This window comes from Ursus maritimus (assembly GCF_017311325.1).
Source record: "Ursus maritimus isolate PB19 chromosome X unlocalized genomic scaffold, ASM1731132v1 scaffold_X1, whole genome shotgun sequence".
NCBI classification, from domain to species: domain Eukaryota; kingdom Metazoa; phylum Chordata; class Mammalia; order Carnivora; family Ursidae; genus Ursus; species Ursus maritimus.
In genome coordinates, this window is record NW_024423319.1 from 63,697,014 (window position 1) to 63,718,771 (window position 21,758).

General features: G+C 38.0%; 1 protein-coding gene across 7 annotated transcripts in view; it reads left to right on the top strand.

Annotated features, from left to right (window-relative positions):
- ATRX (ATRX chromatin remodeler) overlaps positions 1–21,758 on the top strand; it is a 345,341-nt gene that overhangs the window by 280,902 nt on the left and 42,681 nt on the right. For all 7 annotated transcript variants that reach the window (XM_040630434.1, XM_040630447.1, XM_040630441.1 and 4 more), the window contains one exon: positions 455–563. In XM_040630434.1, the coding sequence (XP_040486368.1) occupies positions 455–563 (109 nt within the window). The remainder of the gene's footprint in view (positions 1–454; positions 564–21,758) is intronic.

A 21,758-nucleotide genomic window follows, 5' to 3' on the forward strand; every position in this document is an offset into this window, starting at 1 on the left:
AAAATGTCGTAAGTGCTTAATTTGGTATATTAGTTTTAATGTAAGTCTTGGGTAAATTTTCACCTCACTGTCCAAAAGTTGATCAGTATCAACTTGTTAGTAAGGGAGGAAACCTGGCCATTTACATATTTAATTTAAAGCAAGCTTCATGAACATAATGCCGTTTAACCTTATTCTTTTGACAGTTTTAAAGGTTTCTAATCAAGGAAATCTTTTAAGAAAGTCACATGTAGATGAAATACTTTTTAAAAGTATCTTTGCTATTCAGTATCTATTGGAAATAAATCTGTGGTGAATTTATTTGTTAATATAGTGAATTATACTTTGATTAAAAAATATGTTTTACTATGCAAATAAAATATATATGACCAGATTTTAAGTGGTGAGCAGGGAAGAAAATCTGTTACTACTAGCAGAACAATATATAGCAAATCTTTTCTTGTTAAATTTTCAGGTGAAGGGAAGTGGCTGCGAAACATTGACTATTACCGTTTAGATGGTTCTACTACTGCACAATCAAGGAAAAAATGGGCTGAAGAATTTAATGATGAAACTAATGTGAGGTAGGAAACATTTTTTGTTTGTACAGAGTTTTTAAAAAATAATTTTAAATCTGGGACGCCTGGGTGGCTCAGTCAGTTAAGCAGCCTGCTCTTGATTTCAGTTTAGGACATGATCTCAGGGTGGTGAGATCAAACCCTCGGGCTCTCTTGGCGTCTGCTTGTCCGTCTGCCCCCATCCCCACCGTGCTATCTTGCACTCTCTTTCCCTCAAATAAATAAAATCTTTTTAAAAATAAAAAAAAATTTTAAATCTATAAACAGTAAAATTCACTCATTACATATTTCTACAGTTTTTGACAAATGCAAGATAAAGATATAAAATGGTTTCATCGCATCTCGAGAAATTCATGCATGGAATCATAGAGAGTTGGAGCCTTTTAAGTCTCACTTCTTTCATTTAGCAAGATATTTGAGATTTATCCATTTTATTGCATATGTTAATAGTTTGTTTTATTGTTGAGTAGTATTCCATTATATGGATTATTACAGTTTGTTTAGGCATTTCCACTTGAAAGAGTTGTTTCCAGGTTTTGGAATTAAAATTGAAGCTGCTCTGAACATTTATGTGTAAATTTTTGTGTGACCTATTGATATTTCTAGGAGTGAATTGCTGGTTTGTATGGTAAGTTTGTGTTTAGCTTTGTAAGAAACTGCCAGTTTTCCAAAGTTGTACAATTTTGCATTCCCATCACCAATGTATGGGAGTTTCAGTTGCTGTGTGTCCTTGTTAGCACTTGGTATTATTGTGGTTTTTTAAAAATTATTTTACTCATTCTAATAGGTATGTAATGGCATTTCATGTGATTTTAGTTTGCATTTCCCTAATGATAATTGATACCAAGCATCCTTTCATGTACTTATTGGCCATTTTATATCATTTTTGGTGACAAATCTGGTAGAAACTTTTAACGTTAACGAAGTATTCCTGATCTCTTTATCTTCTGCAGAGATTTGAATCATATACTTTAAACCACTGTAGGCATGAGGTGTGTTGTATATGTGTTGTTGATACTGCTTTCACCTGTTAGCAGTTAACAGACTTGAACTGCATTTGGAAGAGAAATATTTATATGTAAACATATGCACACACACACACATACATGTGTGAAAGCATGGTCTTTAAGAAAATGTTGAAGATGGGGTTAGTTTAATGACAAGGCCAGAGTATGCCTTAGTAAATGTTTTAAAGCATAAAAGATATTATACTGTGTACGTAAAACATGTTTTAATTCTGGCAGAGTCTTCAGCTACACCTAGGGTTAAGGCTAGAGAAATTCCATTTAGACCATAGGAAGAGTATATTCTGTTAGGTATTTATAATCCATATAGCCTGGGGGAGCTTACAAAGGAATGGTTGAGTACAGTAAAGTTATAAAAGTGTATGATTAAATAAGTAAGTTCGTTTTTATATTCTGTTTGCCATGTTTCTAAAAATTATTATATCTGCCTGAGTGTGAAGTAATTTTATTTTGTAACCCTCATCTAGTTTGTCAAACTAAACCTTCGACTTATTCAGTTTCCCAAATTTGTAAATATCACAGTAGCATATGATTGTCCCATAACATTCATATTTGATGACCATTGGGGAACAACATTGAAATTTGGATGCTGTGCTGTCATCTTGGTGTACTCACTAGCAGATTAACTCCCCTAAATATATGCCAAAAAGTATCTGATTCAAATTCATCTTCTCTCCCTCTCATTTTCCCTCTTTCCCTCTCCTTCCCCCGTGTGTGTGTGTGTGTGTGTGTGTGTGTGTGTGTGTATAAAATAGGTTTGAGGGGTTATTGTTGAGTAGCTAAACCTGTCGAGGTTAAATCCACAAATGTTAGGGATTGTATTTATCTATATTCTGTTTTCTTGTGACTCAGTAATTTTCAGGAAATAGAATAAATATTTTTATGGTAAAGCAGTTGGAAAGACACATTAAGATAAACTTTAAGGTAATAACCATTTCTAATGTTGTCTTGTGAGACCAGGAAGTAGTTTTCAACAGTCTTAGGTCCCTAGTTAGTTTTAATACTGTTTTTTTTTAACTTTTTATTTAGAAATAATTATAGATTCACAGGACTTGCAAAGATAGTACAGAGAGATCCTGTGAACACTTCATATAATTTTCCTTTATGTACCTATAATTTCAAAACCAAGAAATTGACAGTAGTTCAAAGTATATAGCTCTGTCTTTTTTATCACATATGTAGTGATTCCTGTAACAGCCCCTGAAATCAGGTACATAATATTCTATCACCACAGAGATTGCTCTCCTACTACCCTTTTATAGTCATACCCGTCCTTTCCACCAACTTCACCACTATCCCTAACTCCTGGCAATAACTAATTTGTTTTCCATGTTTATAATTTTGTCACATCAAGACTGATATAAATGATATCATACTTATGTGATCTTTTGATTTTTTTCATTCAGCATAAAACCCTTTAGTTCCATCCAAATTTTTCTGTATAGCAATAGTTCATTCCTTTTTATTACAAAGTAGTATTCCATGGTATGGATATACAGGTGTTTAAGACAAACTGTACATCTATTGCAGGGCATTTTGGTTGTTTCCAGGTTTGGCTCTGTACAAATAAAGCTGCTGCTGGGGGAAGGCGCCCGGGTGGCTCAGTCGGTTAAGCATCCAGCTCTTGATTTCAGCTCAGGTCATAATCTCAGGGTCCTAGGATAAAGCCCTGCGTTGGGCTCGCCGCTCAGCAGGGAGTCTGCTTGTCTTCCTCTCCTTCTGTCCCTCCCCCTGCCTGCTTGCTCTCTCTCTCAAATAAATAAATAAATCTTTAAAAAAAAAGCTGCTGTGAATGTTGTGTACAGGTTTAGTGTAGACCTACAATTTCATTTCTCTAGTATAAATGCCAAGGAGTGTGATAACTACGTTGCATGGTGAGTGACTGGTTTCTTAAGAAACTGCCAAGGTGTTTTCAGAGTGACTCTGCTTTTTTACAATGCCACCAATAAAGTGTGAAAGATCAAGTTTTTCTGCATTCTCACCAGCATTTGGTGTTAGCACTGTTTTTTATTTTGGCTGTTCTGATGGGTGTATAGTGGTAACTCATTGTGTCTTAAATTTGCATTTCCCTGATGGCTGGTTATGTTGAACAGTATTTTCATATGTTTATCTGCTATCTCTGTCTCCTCTTTAGTGAAATGTTTGAGTCTTTTGCCCATTTTGTTAAGTTTTGGGAATTCTTTATGCAATTTAGATATGCATCATTTGTCAGGTGTGTGGTTTGCCAGTATTTTATGCCAGTCTACAGCATGTCTTTTAATCCCCTTCACAAGGTTGTTCACAGACCAAAAGTTTTTAGTTTTGATCAAGTCTAGTTTGTTCATTTTATATATCATGTTTTTGGTGTTAAATCTGTGAATTCTTCCACAAGCCTTAGTTCATACAGATTTTCTCCTGTGCTCTAGTTTTATAGATTTACATTTTACAATTTGTATTTTATGTTTAAGTCTGAGGTGCATTTTGAGGTAATTTTTCTATAAAATGTGATATTTAGGTCAAGTTCACTTTTTTCTTTTTCTCGTTTTTTGCCTACAGATATCCATTTGCTCTAGCATCATTTGTTAAAAAAGCCATCCTTCCTCCACCAAATTGCTTTTGCACTTCTGTGAAAAATCAGTCTATTTCTTGGTTCACCATTCTGTTCCATTGGTCTGTATGTCTGTCCTTCTCTCATTGCCACATAGTCTTGAATATTGTAGCTATAGAGTAAGCTTTAGTGACAGTTTGAGTGATATCTCTTACTTTATTCTTTTTCCAAATTGTTTTACCTAGTCTGATATCTTTGCGTTCATATATAAATTTTAGACTCTTCATATATCTACAAATGTCTTGCAAGGCTTGTAATAGGAATTGCATTAAATGTCGGACCATTTGGGGAGAACTGATACTTTTACTATATTGAGCCTCCTGTGAACATATTCTTTTCCTGTTTATGTGGATCTTTTATTTCTTTCATCAGTGTTTATAGTTTCCAACAATAAGTCCTATATTTGTTTTGTTAGGTTTACACCTAGGTATTTTCTTTTTCTGAATGACTGTATGATATCATATTTTTAATTTTGGTTTTTTCATGTTCATTGCTAGTATGAAGAGATGCAATTGACTTTTTTGTTGATCTTGTTACCTGTGATCTTGTCGAACTCACTTACTTGTTCTGGGAGTTTGTTTTATAGATTCTCTGAGATTTTCTACTAGACCATTATATCATCTGCAAGTAAGGATAGTTTTACTATTTCTACCTTTCTTTTTTTCTTAATGATTTTTTAATGATTTTAATGATTTTTATGATTTTTAATGATTTTTTATTATATTATGTTAGTCACCATACGGTACATCCCCGGTTTCCGATGTAAGGCTCGATGATTCATTAGTTGTGTATAACACCCAGTGCACCATGCAATACGTGCCCTCCTTACTACCCATCACCGGTCTATCCCATTCCCCCACCCCCCTCCCCTCTGAGGCCCTCAATTTGTTTCTCATAGTCCATAGTCTCTCATGTTTCATTCCCCCTTCTGATTACCCCCCTTTCTTTATCCCTTTCTTCCCCTACTGATCATCCTAGTTCTTATGTTCCATAGATGAGAGAAATCATATGATAGTTGTCTTTCTCTGCTTGACTTATTTCACTTAGCATTATTTCCTCCAGTGCCGTCCATGTTGTAGCAAATGTAGAGAACTCGTTCTTTCTGATAGCTGAGTAATATTCCATTGTATATATGGACCACAACTTCTTAATCCAGTCATCTGTTGAAGGGCATCTCGGCTCCTTCCACAATTTAGCTATTGTGGACATTGCTGCTATGAACATTGGGGTGCATATGGCCCTTCTCTTCACTACGTCTGTATCTTTGGGGTAAACACCCAGTAGTGCAATGGCTGGATCATAGGGTAGCTCAATTTTTAACTTTTTAAGGGACCTCCACACTGTTTTCCAGAGTGGCTGGACCAACTTGCATTCCCACCAACAATGTAGGAGGGTTCCCCTTTCTCCACATCCTCTCCAACAATTGTTGTTTCTTGCCTTGTCTATTTTTGCCATTCTAACTGGCGTAAGGTGGTATCTCAGTGTGGTTTTGATTTGAATTTCCTTGATGGCTAATGATTTTGAACATTTTTTCATGTGTCTGTTAGCCATTTGTATGTCTTCATTGGAAAAGTGTCTGTTCATATCTTCTGCCCATTTTTTGATTTGTTTATTTGTTTCTTGTGTATTGAGTTTGAGAAGTTCTTTGTAGATCTTGGATACCAGTCCTTTATCTGTAGTGTCATTTGCAAATATATGCTCCCATTCCGTGGGCTGCCTCGTAGTTTTTCTGACTGTTTCCTTGGCTTTGCAGAAACTTTTAATCTTGATGAAGTCCCATAAATTCATTTTATCTTTTGTTTCTCTTGCCTTTGGGGATGTATCATGAAAAGGTTGCTTTGGCCGATGTCGTAGAGGTTGCTGCCTATGTTCTCCTCTAGAATTCTGATGGATTCCTGTCTCACATAGAGGTCTTTCATCCATTTGGAGTTTATCTTTGTGTATGGTGTGAGAGAGTGGTCAAGTTTCATTCTTTTGCATGTAGCTGTCCAATTTTCCCAGCACCATTTATTGAAGAGAATGTCTTTTTCCCACCGGATGTTTTTTCCTGCTTTATCAAAGATTAGTTGCCCAAAGAGCCGAGGGTCCATTTCTGGGTTCTCTATTCTGTTCCATTGGTCTATGTGTCTGTTTTTGTGCCAGTACCATGCTGTCTTTGTGATCACAGCTTTGTAGTACAGCTCGAAATCCGGCATTGTGATGCCCCCAGCTTTGTTTTTCCTTTTCAACAGTTCCTTGGAGATTCGGGGCCTTTTCTGTTTCCATACAAATTTAAGGATTATTTGTTCCAGTTCTTTGAAAAATGTCCTCCGTGTTTTGATCAGGATAGCATTGAAAGTGTACATTGCTCTGGGTAGCATGGACATTTTAACTATGTTAATTCTTCCGATCCATGAGCATGGAATATCTTTCCATCTTTTTATGTCTTCCTCAATGTCTTTCAAGAGTGATTTATAGTTTCTAGAATATAGGTCCTTTACGTCTCTGGTTAAGTTAATTCCAAGTTAACGTATGGTTTTTGGTGCTATTGTAAAAGGGATGGATTCCCTAATTTCTCTTTTTTCGGTCTCGTTATTCATGTATAGAAATGCAACTGATTTCTGAGCATTGATATTGTATCCCGCCACGTTACTGAATTGCTCTATAACTTCTAATAGTTTGGGAGTGGCTGCTTTTGGGTTTTCCATATAGAGTATCATGTCATCTGCGAAGAGAGACATTTTGACTTCTTCTTTGCCGATTTGAATACCTTTGATCCCTTTTTGTCGTCTGATTGCTGTTACAAGGACTTCTAGTGCTATGTTGAATAATAGTGGCGAGAGTGGGCATCCTTGTCGAGTTCCTGATCTTAAGGGAAAGGCTTCCAGCTTTTCCCCATTGAGAATAATATTTGCAGTAGGATTTTCATAGATGGCTTTAATGAGATTGAGAAATGTACCTTCTATTCCTACACTCTGAAGGGTTTTAATCAGGAAAGGATGCTGTATTTTGTCAAATGCTTTTTCGGCATCGATTGAGAGGATCATATGGTTCCTGAGTCTTTTCTTGTTGATATGATGTATCACGCTGATTGATTTGCGAATATTGAACCACGTTTGCATCCCAGGTATGAATCCCACTTGATCGTGATGGATAATCCTTTTAATGTACTGTTGGGTTCTATTAGCAAGTATTTTGTTGAGGATTTTGGCGTCCATATTCATTAGGGAGATCGGTCTGTAATTCTCCTTTTTGAGGGGGTCTTTGCCTGGTTTGGGGATCAAGGTAATATTGGCCTCATAGAATGAGTTTGGTAGCTTTCCTTCTGTTTCTATTTTTTGAAATAGCTTTAGGAGAATAGGTATTATTTCTTTTTTGAATGTTTGGTAGAATTCCCCAGGAAAACCGTCCAGGCCTGGAGTTTTGTTATTTGAAGGTTGTTTATCACTGTCTCAATTTCTTCATAATTAATTGGCCTGTTTAAGAAATCAATTTCTTCCGGTTTCAATCTTGGTAGTTTATAGGTTTCCAGGAAGGATTCCATCTCTTCCAGATTGCTTAGTTTATTGGCATATAGCTGTTGATAAAAATTTCTAATAATCCTTCCAATTTCAATGGTGTTCGTCGTGACCTCTCCTTTTTCATTCATAATTTTAATAATCTGGGTCCTTTCTCTTTTCTTTTGGATAAGTCTTGCCAGTGGTCTGTCAATTTTATTGATTCTCTCAAAGAACCAGCTTCTAGTCCTGTTGATCTGCTCTACTGTACTTCTGGTTTCTGCTTGATTGATTTCAGCTCTAATTTTGGTCAACTGCTTCCTCGTGCGTGGATTAGGCCTGTCCCTCTGTTGCTGTTCCAGCTTCTTGAGGTGAGAATATAAAAACTGCATTTTAGATTTTTCTATTCTTTTGAGTGAGGCTTGGATGGCTATGTATTTCCCCCTTAGGACTGCCTTTGCAGTATCCCATAGGTTTTGGACTGTTGTATTTTCATTCTCATTGGTCTCCATAAATTGTTTAATTTGATTTTTGATTTCCTGGTTTATCGAGTCATTCCTGAGCAGGATGGTTCTTAGTCTCCAAGTGTTTGAGTTTCTTCCAAATTTTTCCTTGTGGTTGAGTTCCAATTTCAGAGCGTTGTGGTCTGAGAATATGCAGGGGATAATTTCAATCTTTTGGTATCGGTTGAGACCTGTTTTGTGTCCCAGAACATGGTCTATTCTTGAGAATGTTCCATGGGCATTAGAATAGAATGAGTATTCTTTGGTTCTGGGGTGTAGTGTTCTATATATATCTATGAGGTCCAACTCGTCGAGTATGGCATTCAAAGCCTTTGATTCTTTGCTTAGTTTTTGCCAGGGTGTTCTGTCTATTTCTGAGAGTGGAGTGTTGAGGTCCCCTACTATTAATGTATTTTTATTTATATGTCTCTTTATTCTGGTTAAGAGTTGGCTTGTGTATCTTGCTGCTCCCCTGTTGGGGGCATATATATTTATAATTGTCATATCCACTTGTTGAATACTTCCCTTAAGAATAATATAGTGCCCTTCTGCATCTCTAACTATAGTCTGTAGTTTAAAATCCAATTTATCTGATATGAGAATTGCTACCCCAGCTTTCTTTTGAGGTCCATTTGCGTGAAAGATGGTACTCCATCCCCTTACTCTCAGTCTGAATGCATCTTTGGGTTCGAAATGAGTCTCTTGTAGACAGCAAATGGATGGGTCATTTCTTTTTATCCAATCTGCAACCCTGTGGCGTTTTATGGGATGGTTCAAACCATTTACATTAAGACTGATTACTGAGAGATATGATTTTAATGTTGCCATGTTGCCAGTAAAGTCTTTGTTTGTATTGGCTGTGACTTTCTGTTCTGTATCACTCTTGGGGCCTTTTTACTTTTATAGAACCCCCCGTAATATCTCCTGTAGGGCTGGTTTCGTGGTTACGAAATTGGTTAGTGACTGGCGATTCTGAAATGTCTTTATTTCTCCATCAATTCTGAATGACAGCCTTGCTGGATAAAGGATCCTTGGCTGCATGTTTTTCTCTGAAAGAGCTTTAAATATGCTCCCCCAACCCTTTCTCTCATTCCAGGTCTGTGTAGACAGGTCTGATGTAATTCTGATGCTTTTGCCTTGGTACGTGAGAAATTTCTTTGCCCTGGCCGCTTTCAATACTGTATCCTTGCATCTAATATTTGCGAATTGCACTATGACGTGACGTGGCGTAGGTTTGTCGTGGTTGAGCTTGGGAGGGGTCCTCTCTGCCTCTTGGACACGAATGTTTGTTTCCCTTGCTAGATTAGGGAAGTTTTCAGCTACAATTTGTTCAAATATCTCTTCTAGACCTCTGTTTTTCTCCACCCCCTCGGGGATGCCGATGATTCTAACATTGGATCGTTTCATTGAGTCAGTAATCTCCCGTAACCTACATTCGTGGGCTTGGATTTCTCCTTCTTGTCATTCTGATGAGGAGAGGTTGTGGGGTTGTCCAGAGCCCAAATTATTGACTGGGTCCCAGGCCATGGCCCTTGTTTTATAGGGATCTTAGGGATGTGGGCTTCTTCTTTAAACATTTTATTTATTTATTTATCTGAGGAGAGAGACAGACAGTCAGCAAGAACGGGAACAGAAGCAGGGGAGTGGGAGAGGAAGAAGCAGGCTCCCAGCGGAGGACCCCAATGAGGGACTCCTTCCGGAACGCTGGGATCACGCCCTAAGCCGAAGACAGGCGCTCAATGACTGCTCCACCCAGGTGCCCGGGTTGTGAGCTTCTTGATTTTTCAGCCTGCCTTCTGCGCGCCTAACCAACTGAGCCACCCAGGTGCCCCAAAATATCACGTTATACATCTTAAACTTACCCAATGTTATATGTCAATTATATCTCAATATATCTGGAAAAAATAAAATAAGACAAATCGCCCAAGGGAAAAAGAAAAAGAAAAATACACACACATATTAGTTTTTGAATAAGACACCATCATTTTGGAAGCTTTGGGTAAAAAGAGTATTTCAAGACAAATCCAGGATGACCAAGCAACACTACTTACAGTTTTAAGAAAAGCAGCTTCAGGGCCAGTATTCTTCCATCTGGGTTGTCAGATAACGACAAGGTACTTTACAAGTAAACTCTTATTACACAACCAGGGACTCCGTGCTTCCTGAGTTTCAGGCAGGACAGCTGAAGAGAAAGATATATACAGTCAGAACACTGTTGTACCCCTAAAGTCCTATCACTTTTTTTTTTTTTTTTTTCTAAATAGCAACTGATCTTTTTTTTTTTTTTTAAGATTTTATTTATTCATTCGACAGAGAGAGAGACAGCCAGCGAGAGGGGGAACAAAAGCAGGGGGAGTGGGAGAGGAAGAAGCAGGCCCACAGCAGAGGAGCCTGATGTAGGTAAGTAATAAATACGTTGAAAAGCACCTTATAAACTAAGTACTAAATTTAAGTAAAATGTTTGCTGAAAGATCTAAATCTCAGTTTTGTCAACTTGTTTTTATGTTAAGATTCTAGGATGTGACTCTGGAGGGAAATAGTAATATTATGTTTACATAAATTAAAAAGAACTGGAATGGAAATTATGTATAATAAAATATAAAAATGTCGTAAGTGCTTAATTTGGTATATTAGTTTAATGTAAGTCTTGGGTAAATTTTCACCTCACTGTCAAAAGTTGATCAGTATCAACTTGTTAGTAAGGGAGGAAACTCTTGCCATTTACATATTTAATTTAAAGCAAGCTTCATGAACATAATGCCGTTTAACCTTATTCTTTTGACAGTTTTAAAGGTTTCTAATCAAGGAAATCTTTTAAGAAAGTCACATGTAGATGAAATACTTTTTAAAAGTATCTTTGCTATTCAGTATCTATTGGAAATAAATCTGTAATTTATTTGTTAATATAGTGAATTATACTTTGATTAAAAAATATGTTTTACTATGCAAATAAAATATATATGACCAGATTTTAAGTGGTGAGCAGGGAAAGAAAATCTGTTACTACTAGCAGAACAATATATAGCAAATCTTTTCTTGTTAAATTTTCAGGTGAAGGGAAGTGGCTGCGAAACATTGACTATTACCGTTTAGATGGTTCTACTACTGCACAATCAAGGAAAAAATGGGCTGAAAGAATTTAATGATGAAACTAATGTGAGGTAGGAAACATTTTTGTTGTATTATGAGTTTTTAAAAAATAATTTTAAATCTGGGACGCCTGGGTGGCTCAGTCAGTTAAGCAACCTGCTCTTGATTTCAGTTTAGGACATGATCTCAGGGTGGTGAGATCAAACCCTCGAGCTCTCTTGGCGCTGCTTGTCGTCTGCCCCCATCCCCACCGTGCTATCTTGCACTCTCTTTCCTCAAATAAATAAATCTTTTTAAAAATAAAAAAAAATTTTAAATCTATAAACAGTAAAATTCACTCATTACATATTTCTACAGTTTTTGACAAATGCAAGATAAAGATATAAAATGGTTTCATCGCATCTCGAGAAATTCATGCATGGAATCATAGAGAGTTGGTTTTAAGTCTCACTTCTTTCATTTAGCAAGATATTTGAGATTTATCCATTTTATTGCATATGTTAATAGTTTGTTTTATTGTTGAGTAGTATTCCATTATATGGATTATTACAGATTTGTTTAGCATTTCCACTTGAAAGAGTTGTTTCCAGGTTTTGGAATTAAAATTGAAGCTGCTCTGAACATTTATGTGTAAATTTTGTGTGACCTATTGATATTTCTAGGAGTGAATTGCTGGTTTGTATGGTAAGTTTGTGTTTAGCTTTAAGAAACTGCCAGTTTTCCAAAGTTGTACAATTTTGCATTCCCATCACCAATGTATGGGAGTTTCAGTTGCTGTGTGTCCTTGTTAGCACTTGGTATTATTGTGGTTTTTAAAAATTATTTTACTCATTCTAATAGGTATGTAATGGCATTTCATGTGATTTTTAGTTTGCATTTCCCTAATGATAATTGATACCAAGCATCCTTTCATGTACTTATTGGCCATTTTATATCATTTTTGGTGACAAATCTGGTAGAAACTTAGCGTTACGCAGTATTCCTGGATCTCTTTATCTTCTGCAGAGATTTGAATCATATACTTTAAACCACTGTAGGCATGAGGTGTGTTGTAATGTGTTGTTGATACTGCTTTCACCTGTTAGCAGTTAACAGACTTGAACTGCATTTGGAAGAGAAATAGTTTATATGTAAACATATGCACACACACACACATACATGTGTGAAAGCATGGTCTTTAAGAAAATGTTGAAGATGGGGTTAGTTTAATGACAAGGCCAGAGTATGCCTTAGTAAATGTTTTAAAGCATAAAAGATATTATACTGTGTACGTAAAACATGTTTTAATTCTGGCAGAGTCTTCTTCAGCTACACCTAGGGTTAAGGCTAGAAATTCCATTTAGACCATAGGAAGAGTATATTCTGTTAGGTATTTATAATCCATATAGCCTGGGGAGCTTACAAAGGAATGGTTGAGTACAGTAAAGTTATAAAAGTGTATGATTAAATAAGTAAGTTCGTTTTTATATTCTGTTTGCCATGTTTCTAAAAATTATTATATCTGCCTGAGTGTGAAGTAATTTTTATTTTGTAACCCTCATCTAGTTTGTCAAACTAAACCTTCGACTTATTCAGTTTCCCAAATTTGTAAATATCACAGTAGCATATGATTGTCCCATAACATTCATATTTGATGACCATTAGGGGAACAACATTGAAATTTGATGCTGTGCTGTCATCTTGGTGTACTCACCTAGCAGATTAACTCCCTAAATATATGCCAAAAGTATCTGATTCAAATTCATTTCTTCTCCCTCTCATTTTCCCTCTTTCCCTCTCCTTCCCGCGTGTGTGTGTGTGTGTGTGTGTGTGTGTGTGTGTGTATAAAATAGGTTTGAGGGTTATTGTTGAGTAGCTAAACCTGTCGAGTTAAATCCACAAATGTTAGGGATTGTATTTATCTATATTCTGTTTTCTTGTGACTCAGTAATTTTCAGGAAATAGAATAAATATTTTTATGGTAAAGCAGTTGGAAGACACATTAAGATAAACTTTAAGGTAATAACCATTTCTAATGTTGTCTTGTGAGACCAGGAAGTAGTTTTCAACAGTCTTAGGTCCCTAGTTAGTTTAATACTTTTTTTAACTTTTTATTTAGAAATAATTATAGATTCACAGGACTTGCAAAGATAGTACAGAGAGATCCTGTGAACACTTCATATAATTTTCCTTTATGTACCTATAATTTCAAAACCAAGAAATTGACAGTAGTTCAAAGTATATATAGCTCTGTCTTTTTTATCACATATGTAGTGATTCCTGTAACAGCCCCTGAAATCAGGTACATAATATTCTATCACCACAGAGATTGCTCTCCTACTACCCTTTATAGTCATACCCGTCCTTTCCACCAACTTCACCACTATCCCTAACTCCTGGCACATAACTAATTTGTTTTCCATGTTTATAATTTTGTCACATCAAGACTGATATAAATGATATCATACTTATGTGATCTTTTGATTTTTCATTCAGCATAAAACCCTTTAGTTCCATCCAAATTTTTCTGTATAGCAATAGTCATTCTTCTTTTATTACAAAGTAGTATTCCATGGTATGGATATACAGGTGTTTAAGACAAACTGTACATCTATTGCAGGGCATTTTGGTTTTTCAGGTTTGGCTCTGTACAAATAAAGCTGCTGCTAAAGAGCTGATATTCAAATCTACATGCCATCTTGATTTCAGCTCAGGTCATAATCTCAGGGTCTAGGATAAAGCCCTGCGTTGGGCTCGCCGCTCAGCAGGGAGTCTGCTTGTCTTCCTCTCCTTCTGTCCCTCCCCTGCCTGCTTGCTCTCTCTCTCAAATAAATAAATAAATCTTTAAAAAAAAGCTGCTGTGAATGTTGTGTACAGGTTTAGTGTAGACCTACACATCATTTCTCTAGTATAAATGCCAAGGGAGTGTGATAACTACGTGCATGGTGAGTGACTGGTTTCTTAAGAAACTGCCAGGTGTTTTCAGAGTGACTCTGCTTTTTTACAATGCCACCAATAAAGTGTGAGAAAGATCAAGTTTTTCTGCATTCTCACCAGCATTTGGTGTTAGCACTGTTTTTATTTTGGCTGTTCTGATGGGTGTATAGTGGTAACTCATTGTGTCTTAAATTTGCATTTCCCTGATGGCGTGGTTATGTTGAACAGTATTTTCATATGTTTATCTGCTATCTCTGTCTCCCTCTTTAGTGAAATGTTTGAGTCTTGCCCATTTTGTTAAGTTTTGGGAATTCTTTATGCAATTTAGATATGCATCATTTGTCAGGGTGTGTGGTTTGCCAGTATTTATGCCAGTCTACAGCATGTCTTTAATCCCCTTCACAAGGTTGCTCTCAAGACCAAAAGTTTTTAGTTTTGATCAAGCTAGTTGTTCATTTTATATATCATGTTTTGGTGTTAAATCTGTGAATTCTTCCACAAGCCTTAGTTCATACAGATTTTCTCCTGTGCTCTAGTTTTATAGATTTACATTTTACAATTTGTATTTTATGTTTAAGTCTGAGGTGCATTTTGAGGTAATTTTTCTATAAAATGTGATATTTAGGTCAAGTTCACTTTTTTCTTTTTCGTTTTTGCCTAAGATATCCATTTGCTCGTACATCATTTGTTAAAAAGCCATCCTTCCTCCACCAAATTGCTTTTGCACTTCTGTGAAAAATCAGTCTATTTCTTGGTTCACCATTCTGTTCCATTGGTCTGTATGTCTGTCCTTCTCTCATTGCCACATAGTCTTGAATATTGTAGCTATAGAGTAAGCTTTAGTGACAGTTTGAGTGATATCTCTTACTTTATTCTTTTTCCAAATTGTTTTACCTAGTCTGATATCTTTGCGCTCATATATAAATTTTAGACTCTTCATATATCTAAAATGTCTTGCAAGGCTTGTAATAGGAATTGCATTAAATGTCGGACCATTTGGGAGAACTGATACTTTTACCTATATTGAGCCTCCTGTGAACATATTCTTTTCCCTGTTTATGTGGATCTTTTATTTCTTTTATCAGTGTTTATAGTTTTCCAACAATAAGTCCTATATTTGTTTTTGTTAGGTTTACACTAGGTATTTTCTTTTTCTGAATGACTGTATGATATCATATTTTTAATTTTGGTTTTTCATGTTCATGCTAGTATGAAGAGATGCAATTGACTTTTTGTTGATCTTGTTACCTGTGATCTTGTCGAACTCACTTACTTGTTCTGGGAGTTTGTTTTATAGATCTCTGAGATTTTCTACTAGACCATTATATCATCTGCAAGTAAGGATAGTTTTACTATTTCTACCTTTCTTTTTTTCTTAATGATTTTTTAATGATTTTAATGATTTTATGATTTTTAATGATTTTTTATTATATTATGTTAGTCACCATACGTAATCCCCGGTTTCCGATGTAAGGCTCGATGATTCATTAGTTGTGTATAACACCCAGTGCACCATGCAATACGTAGCTCCTTACTTCACCCATCACCGGTCTATCCCATTCCCCACCCCCTCCCTCTGAGGCCCTCAATTTGTTTCTCATAGTCCATAGTCTCTCATGTTTCATTCCCCTTCTGATTACCCCCCTTTCTTTATCCCTTTCTTCCCCTACTGATCATCCTAGTTCTTATGTTCCATAGATGAGAGAAATCATATGATAGTTGTCTTTCTCTGCTTGACTTATTTCACTTAGCATTATTTCCTCCAGTGCCCCCATGTTGTAGCAAATGTAGAGAACTCTGTTCTTCTCTGATAGCTGAGTAATATTCCATTGTATATATGGACTTAACTTAATCCAGTCATCTGTTGAAGGGCATCTCGGCTCCTTCCACAATTTAGCTATTGTGGACATTGCTGCTATGAACATTGGGGTGCATATGGTCCCTTCTCTTCACTACGCTGTATCTTTGGGGTAAACACCCAGTAGTGCAAATGGCTGGATCATAGGGTAGCTCAATTTTTAACTTTTTAGGACCTCCACACTGTTTTCCAGAGTGGCTGGACCAAATTTGCATTCCCACCAACAATGTAGGAGGGTTCCCCTTTCTCCACATCCTCTCCAACAATTGTTGCTTTGCCTTGTCTATTTTGCCATTCTAACTGGCGTAAGGTGGTATCTCAGTGTGGTTTTGATTTGAATTTCCTTGATGGCTAAGATTTTGAACATTTTTCATGTGTCTGTTAGCCATTTGTATGTCTTCATTGGAAAAGTGTCTGTTCATATCTTCTGCCATTTTTTGATTTGTTTATTTGTTTCTTGTGTATTGAGTTTGAGAAGTTCTTTGTAGATCTTGGATACCAGTCCTTTATCTGTAGTGTCATTTGCAAATATATGCTCATCCTGCAGGGCTGCTCGTAGTTTTTCTGACTGTTTCCTTGGCTTTGCAGAAACTTTTAATCTTGATGAAGTCCCATAAATTCATTTTATCTTTTGTTTCTCTTGCCTTTGGGGATGTACTGGAAAAGGTTGCTTGGCCGATGTCGTAGAGGTTGCTGCCTATGTTCTCCTCTAGAATTCTGATGGATTCCTGTCTCACATAGAGGTCTTTCATCCATTTGGAGTTTCTCTGTGTATGGTGTGAGAGAGTGGTCAGTTTCATTCTTTTTGCATGTAGCTGTCCAATTTTCCCAGCACCATTTATTGAAGAGAATGCTTTTCCCAATCGGATGTTTTTCCGTTTATCAAAGATTAATAGGCCCAAAGAGCCGAGGGTCCATTTCTGGGTCTCTATTCTGTTCCATTGGTCTATGTGTCTGTTTTTGTGCCAGTACCATGCTGTCTTTGTGATCACAGCTTTGTGTACATGCTCGAAATCCGGCATTGTGATGCCCCCAGCTTTGTTTTCCTTTTCAACAGTTCCTTGAGATTCGGGCCTTTTCTGTTTCCATACAAATTTAAGGATTTTTGTTCCAGTTCTTTGAAAAAATGTCCTCCGTGTTTTGATCAGGATAGCATTGAAAGTGTACATTGCTCTGGGTAGCATGGACATTTTAACTATGTTAATTCTTCCGATCCATGAGCATGGAATATCTTTCCATCTTTTTATGTCTTCCTCAATGTCTTTCAAGAGTGATTTATAGTTTCTAGAATATAGGTCCTTTACGCTCTGGTTAAGAATTCCAAGTTACGCATGGTTTTGTGCTATTAAAAGGGATGGATTCCCTAATTTCTCTTTTTCGCTCGTTATTGCGTGTGTATAGAAATGCAACTGATTTCTGAGCATTGATATTGTATCCTCGCCACGTTACTGAATTGCCTATAACTTCTAATAGTTTGGGAGTGGCTGCTTTTGGGTTTTCCATATAGAGTATCATGTCATCTGCGAAGAAGACATTTTGACTTCTTCTTTGCCGATTTGAATACCTTTGATCCCTTTTTGTCGTTCTGATTGCTGTTACAAGGACTTCTAGTGCTTATGTTGAATAATAGTGGCGAGAGTGGGCATCCTTGTCGAGTTCCTGATCTTAAGGGAAAGGCTTCCAGCTTTTCCCCATTGAGAATAATATTTGCAGTAGGATTTTCATAGATGGCTTTAATGAGATTGAGAAATGTACCTTCTATTCCTACACTCTGAAGGGTTTTAATCAGGAAAGGATGCTGTATTTTGTCAAATGCTTTTTCGGCATCGATTGAGAGGATCATATGGTTCCTGAGTCTTTTCTTGTTGATATGATGTATCACGCTGATTGATTTGCGAATTGCATTGTATCCCAGGTATGAATCCCACTTAATCGTGATGGATAATCCTTTTAATGTACTGTTGGATTCTATTAGCAAGTATCTTGTTGAGGATTTTGGTGTCCATATTCATTAGGGAGATCGTTCTGTAATTCTTCTTTTTGAGGGGGTCTTTGCCTGGTTTGGGGATCAAGGTAATATTGGCCTCATAGAATGAGTTTGGTAGCTTTCCTTCTGTTTCTATTTTTGAAATAGCTTTTTGAGAATAAAGTATTATTTCTTCTTTGAATGTTTGGTAGAATTTCCCAGGACAACCGTCCGCGGCTGGAGTTTTGTTATTTGGAAGGTTGTTTATCACTGACTCAATTTCTTCACTACTTGGCCTGTTTAAGAAATCAATTTCTTGGGGCACCTGGGTGGCACAGCGGTTAAGCGGCTGCCTTCGGCTCGGGGCGTGATCCCAGCGTTGTGGGATCGAGCCCCACATCAGGCTCCTCCGCTGGGAGCCTGCTTCTTCCTCTCCCACTCCCCCTGCTTGTGTTCTCTCTCTCGCTGGCTGTCTCTATCTCTGTCAAATAAATAAATAAAATCTTTAAAAAAAAAAAAAAGAAATCAATTTCTTCCTGTTTCAATCTTGGTAGTTTATAGGTTTCCAGGAAGGATTCCATCTCTTCCAGATTGCTTAGTTTATTGGCATGTAGGTGTTGATAAAAATTTCTAGTAATCCTTCCAATTCCAATGGTGTTCGTTGTGACCTCTCCTTTTTCATTCATAATTTTAATAATCTGGGTCCTTTCTCTTTTCTTTTGGATAAGTGTTGCCAGTGGGCTGTCAATTTTATTGATTCTCTCAAAGAACCAGCTTCTAGTCCTGTTGATTTGCTCTACTGTACTTCTGGTTTCTGATTGATTGATTTCAGCTCTAATTTTGGTCAACTGCTTCCTCGTGCATGGATTAGATCTGTCCTTCTGTTGCTGTTCCAGCTTCTTGAGGTGAGAATATAAAAACTGCATTTTAGATTTTTCTATTCTTTTGAGTGAGGCTTGGATGGCTATGTATTTCCCCCTTAGGACTGCCTTTGCAGTATCCCATAGGTTTTGGACCGTTGTGTTTTCATTCTCATTGGTCTCCATAAATTGTTTAATTTGATTTTTGATTTCCTGGTTTATCGAAGTCATTCCTGAGCAGGATGGTTCTTAGTCTCCAAGTGTTTGAGTTTCTTCCAAATTTTTCCTTGTGGTTGAGTTCCAATTTCAGAGGTTGTGGTCTGAGAATATGCAGGGGATAATTTCAATCTTTTGGTATCGGTTGAGACCTGTTTTGTGTCCCAGAACATGGTCTATTCTTGCGAATGTTCCATGGCATTAGAATAGAATGAGTATTCTTTGGTTCTGGGGTGTAGTGTTCTATATATATCTATGAGGTCCAGCTCATCGATTATGGCCTTCAAAGCCTTTGATTCTTTGCTTAGTTTTTGCCAGGGTGTCTGTCTATTTCTGAGAGTGGAGTGTTGAGGTCCCCTACTATTAGTGAATTTTATTTATATGTCTCTTTATTCTGGTTAAGAGTTGGCTTGTGTATCTTGCTGCTCCCCTGTTGGGGGCATATATATTTATAATTGTCATATCCACTTGTTGAATACTTCCTTTAAGAGTAATATAGTGCCCTTCTGTGTCTCTAACTATAGTCTGTAGTTTAAAATCCAATTTATCTGATATGAGAATTGCTACCCCAGCTTTCTTTTGAGGTCCATTTGTGTGAAAGATGGTACTCCATCCCCTTACTCTCAGTCTGAATGCATCTTTGGGTTCGAAATGAGTCTCTTGTAGACAGCAAATGGATGGGTCATTTCTTTTTATCCAATCTGCAACCCTGTGCCGTTTTATGGGAGCATTTAAGCCATTAACATTAAGACTGAGTACTGAGAAATATGATTTTAATGATGCCATGTTGCCAGTAAAGTCTTTGTTTGTATTGGCTGTGACTTTCTGTTCTGTATCACTCTTGGGGCCTTTTTACTTTTATAGAACCCCCCGTAATATCTCCTGTAGGGCTGGTTTCGTGGTTACGAAATTGGTTAGTGACTGGCGATTCTGAAACGTCTTTATTTCTCCATCAATTCTGAATGACAGCCTTGCTGGATAAAGGATCCTTGGCTGCATGTTTTTCTCTGAAAGAGCTTTAAATATGCTCCCCCAACCCTTTCTCTCATTCCAGGTCTGTGTAGACCGCTCTGATGTAATTCTGATGCCTTTGCCTTAGTACGTGAGAAATTTCTTTGCCCTGGCCGCTTTCAGTACTGTATCTTTGGATCTAATATTTGCGAATATGCACTATGACGTGACGTGGCGTAGGTTTGTCATGGTTGAGCTTGGGAGGGGTCCTCTCTGCCTCTTGGACACGAATGTTTGTTTCCCTCGCTAGATTAGGGAAGTTTTCAGCTACAATTTGTTCAAATATCTCTTCTAGACTCTCTGTTTTTTCTCCACCTCGGGGATGCCGATGATTCTAACTTTGGATCGTTTCATTGAGTCAGTAATCTCCCGTAACCTACATTCGTGGGCTTGGATTTTTTTAAGAGCAGCTTCTATTTTGGTTTTTTCCTCTATTAACCCATCCTCCAATTCACTAACGCTTTCCTCTGCTTCGGTGACCCTGGCCGTCAGAGCCTCTAGTTTTGCCTGCATTTGGCTCATAGAATTTTTAATTTCTGTCAGATTCACTCTCATTTCTGTCCTTAGGGATTCTATATTCTCAGTAACCTTTTCCTTAATACTTTTTTCAAGTCTACTCATCATTTTGAGCATCGTGACTCTGAATTCCATTTCTGATAATTTGGTTACATCCATATCCATTATTTCTGTGGCAGAGGCCACAGTCTCACTGTCTTTTCTTTGCTGGGGGGCTTCTCCTTCTTGTCATTCTGATGAGGAGAGGTTGTGGGGTTGTCCAGAGCCCAAATTATTGACTGGGTCCCAGGCCATGGCCCTTGTTTTATAGGGATCTTAGGGATGTGGGCTTCTTCTTTAAACATTTTATTTATTTATTTATCTGAGGAGAGAGACAGACAGTCAGCAAGAACGGGAACAGAAGCAGGGGAGTGGGAGAGGAAGAAGCAGGCTCCCAGCGAGGACCCCAGAGGACTCCTTCCGAACGCTGGGATCACGCCCTAAGCCGAAGACAGGCGCTCAATGACTGCTCCACCCAGGTGCCCGGGTTGTGAGCTTCTTGATTTTTCAGCCTGCCTTCTGCCTTCTGGGGGAGGGGCCTGCCGCACCGATACTCAGGCAACCCTGTTTGGGTAGAGTCTCCGCGTCCCCTGCGAGGGGGATGGGGATGGGTATTCTCTGAGCCGGTATTTCCAGGCTTTTGTTCTCTGGCGGCTTTCCCTGGCGGTTTGCTGTGCCTCTTCTGAGAGAGCAGCGGCCGACTCTCATCCTCTGTCACAGAACAGAGGGATTGCGGCCCGTTCTCTACTAATGTTCTGGCCACTTTAACTCTGTTACTGTTGGTGCTGCTCAACCCTGCAGCGTCCCGGGATGTGCGCCCCACACCTGGCGTCCCAGCCCTCACTTTCAGGGGCGCGTGTTCTCTTGTGGTTTAATCGCCCGCAGCCGCCAGCCGCCTGCGGCGCTCCGGAGCTCCGGTCTCAGTCTGGATCCAGTGGCCACTGGATTCCGGTGTTCCGCGAGATGCCTGGTGGCGCGTGCACCGCCTAGGGTCTCAGTCTGCTGTTTTGAGGGTGCGTCCGCAAGCCCCACCCGCTCTCCCGTGCAGGTGGCTACACTTCCCGTGCCCAACGCGCGGCTCCCTCCCCTTCCGCATCTTCCGATATCTGTGCATGGTTTCATGGCTCCCGCTCGCACT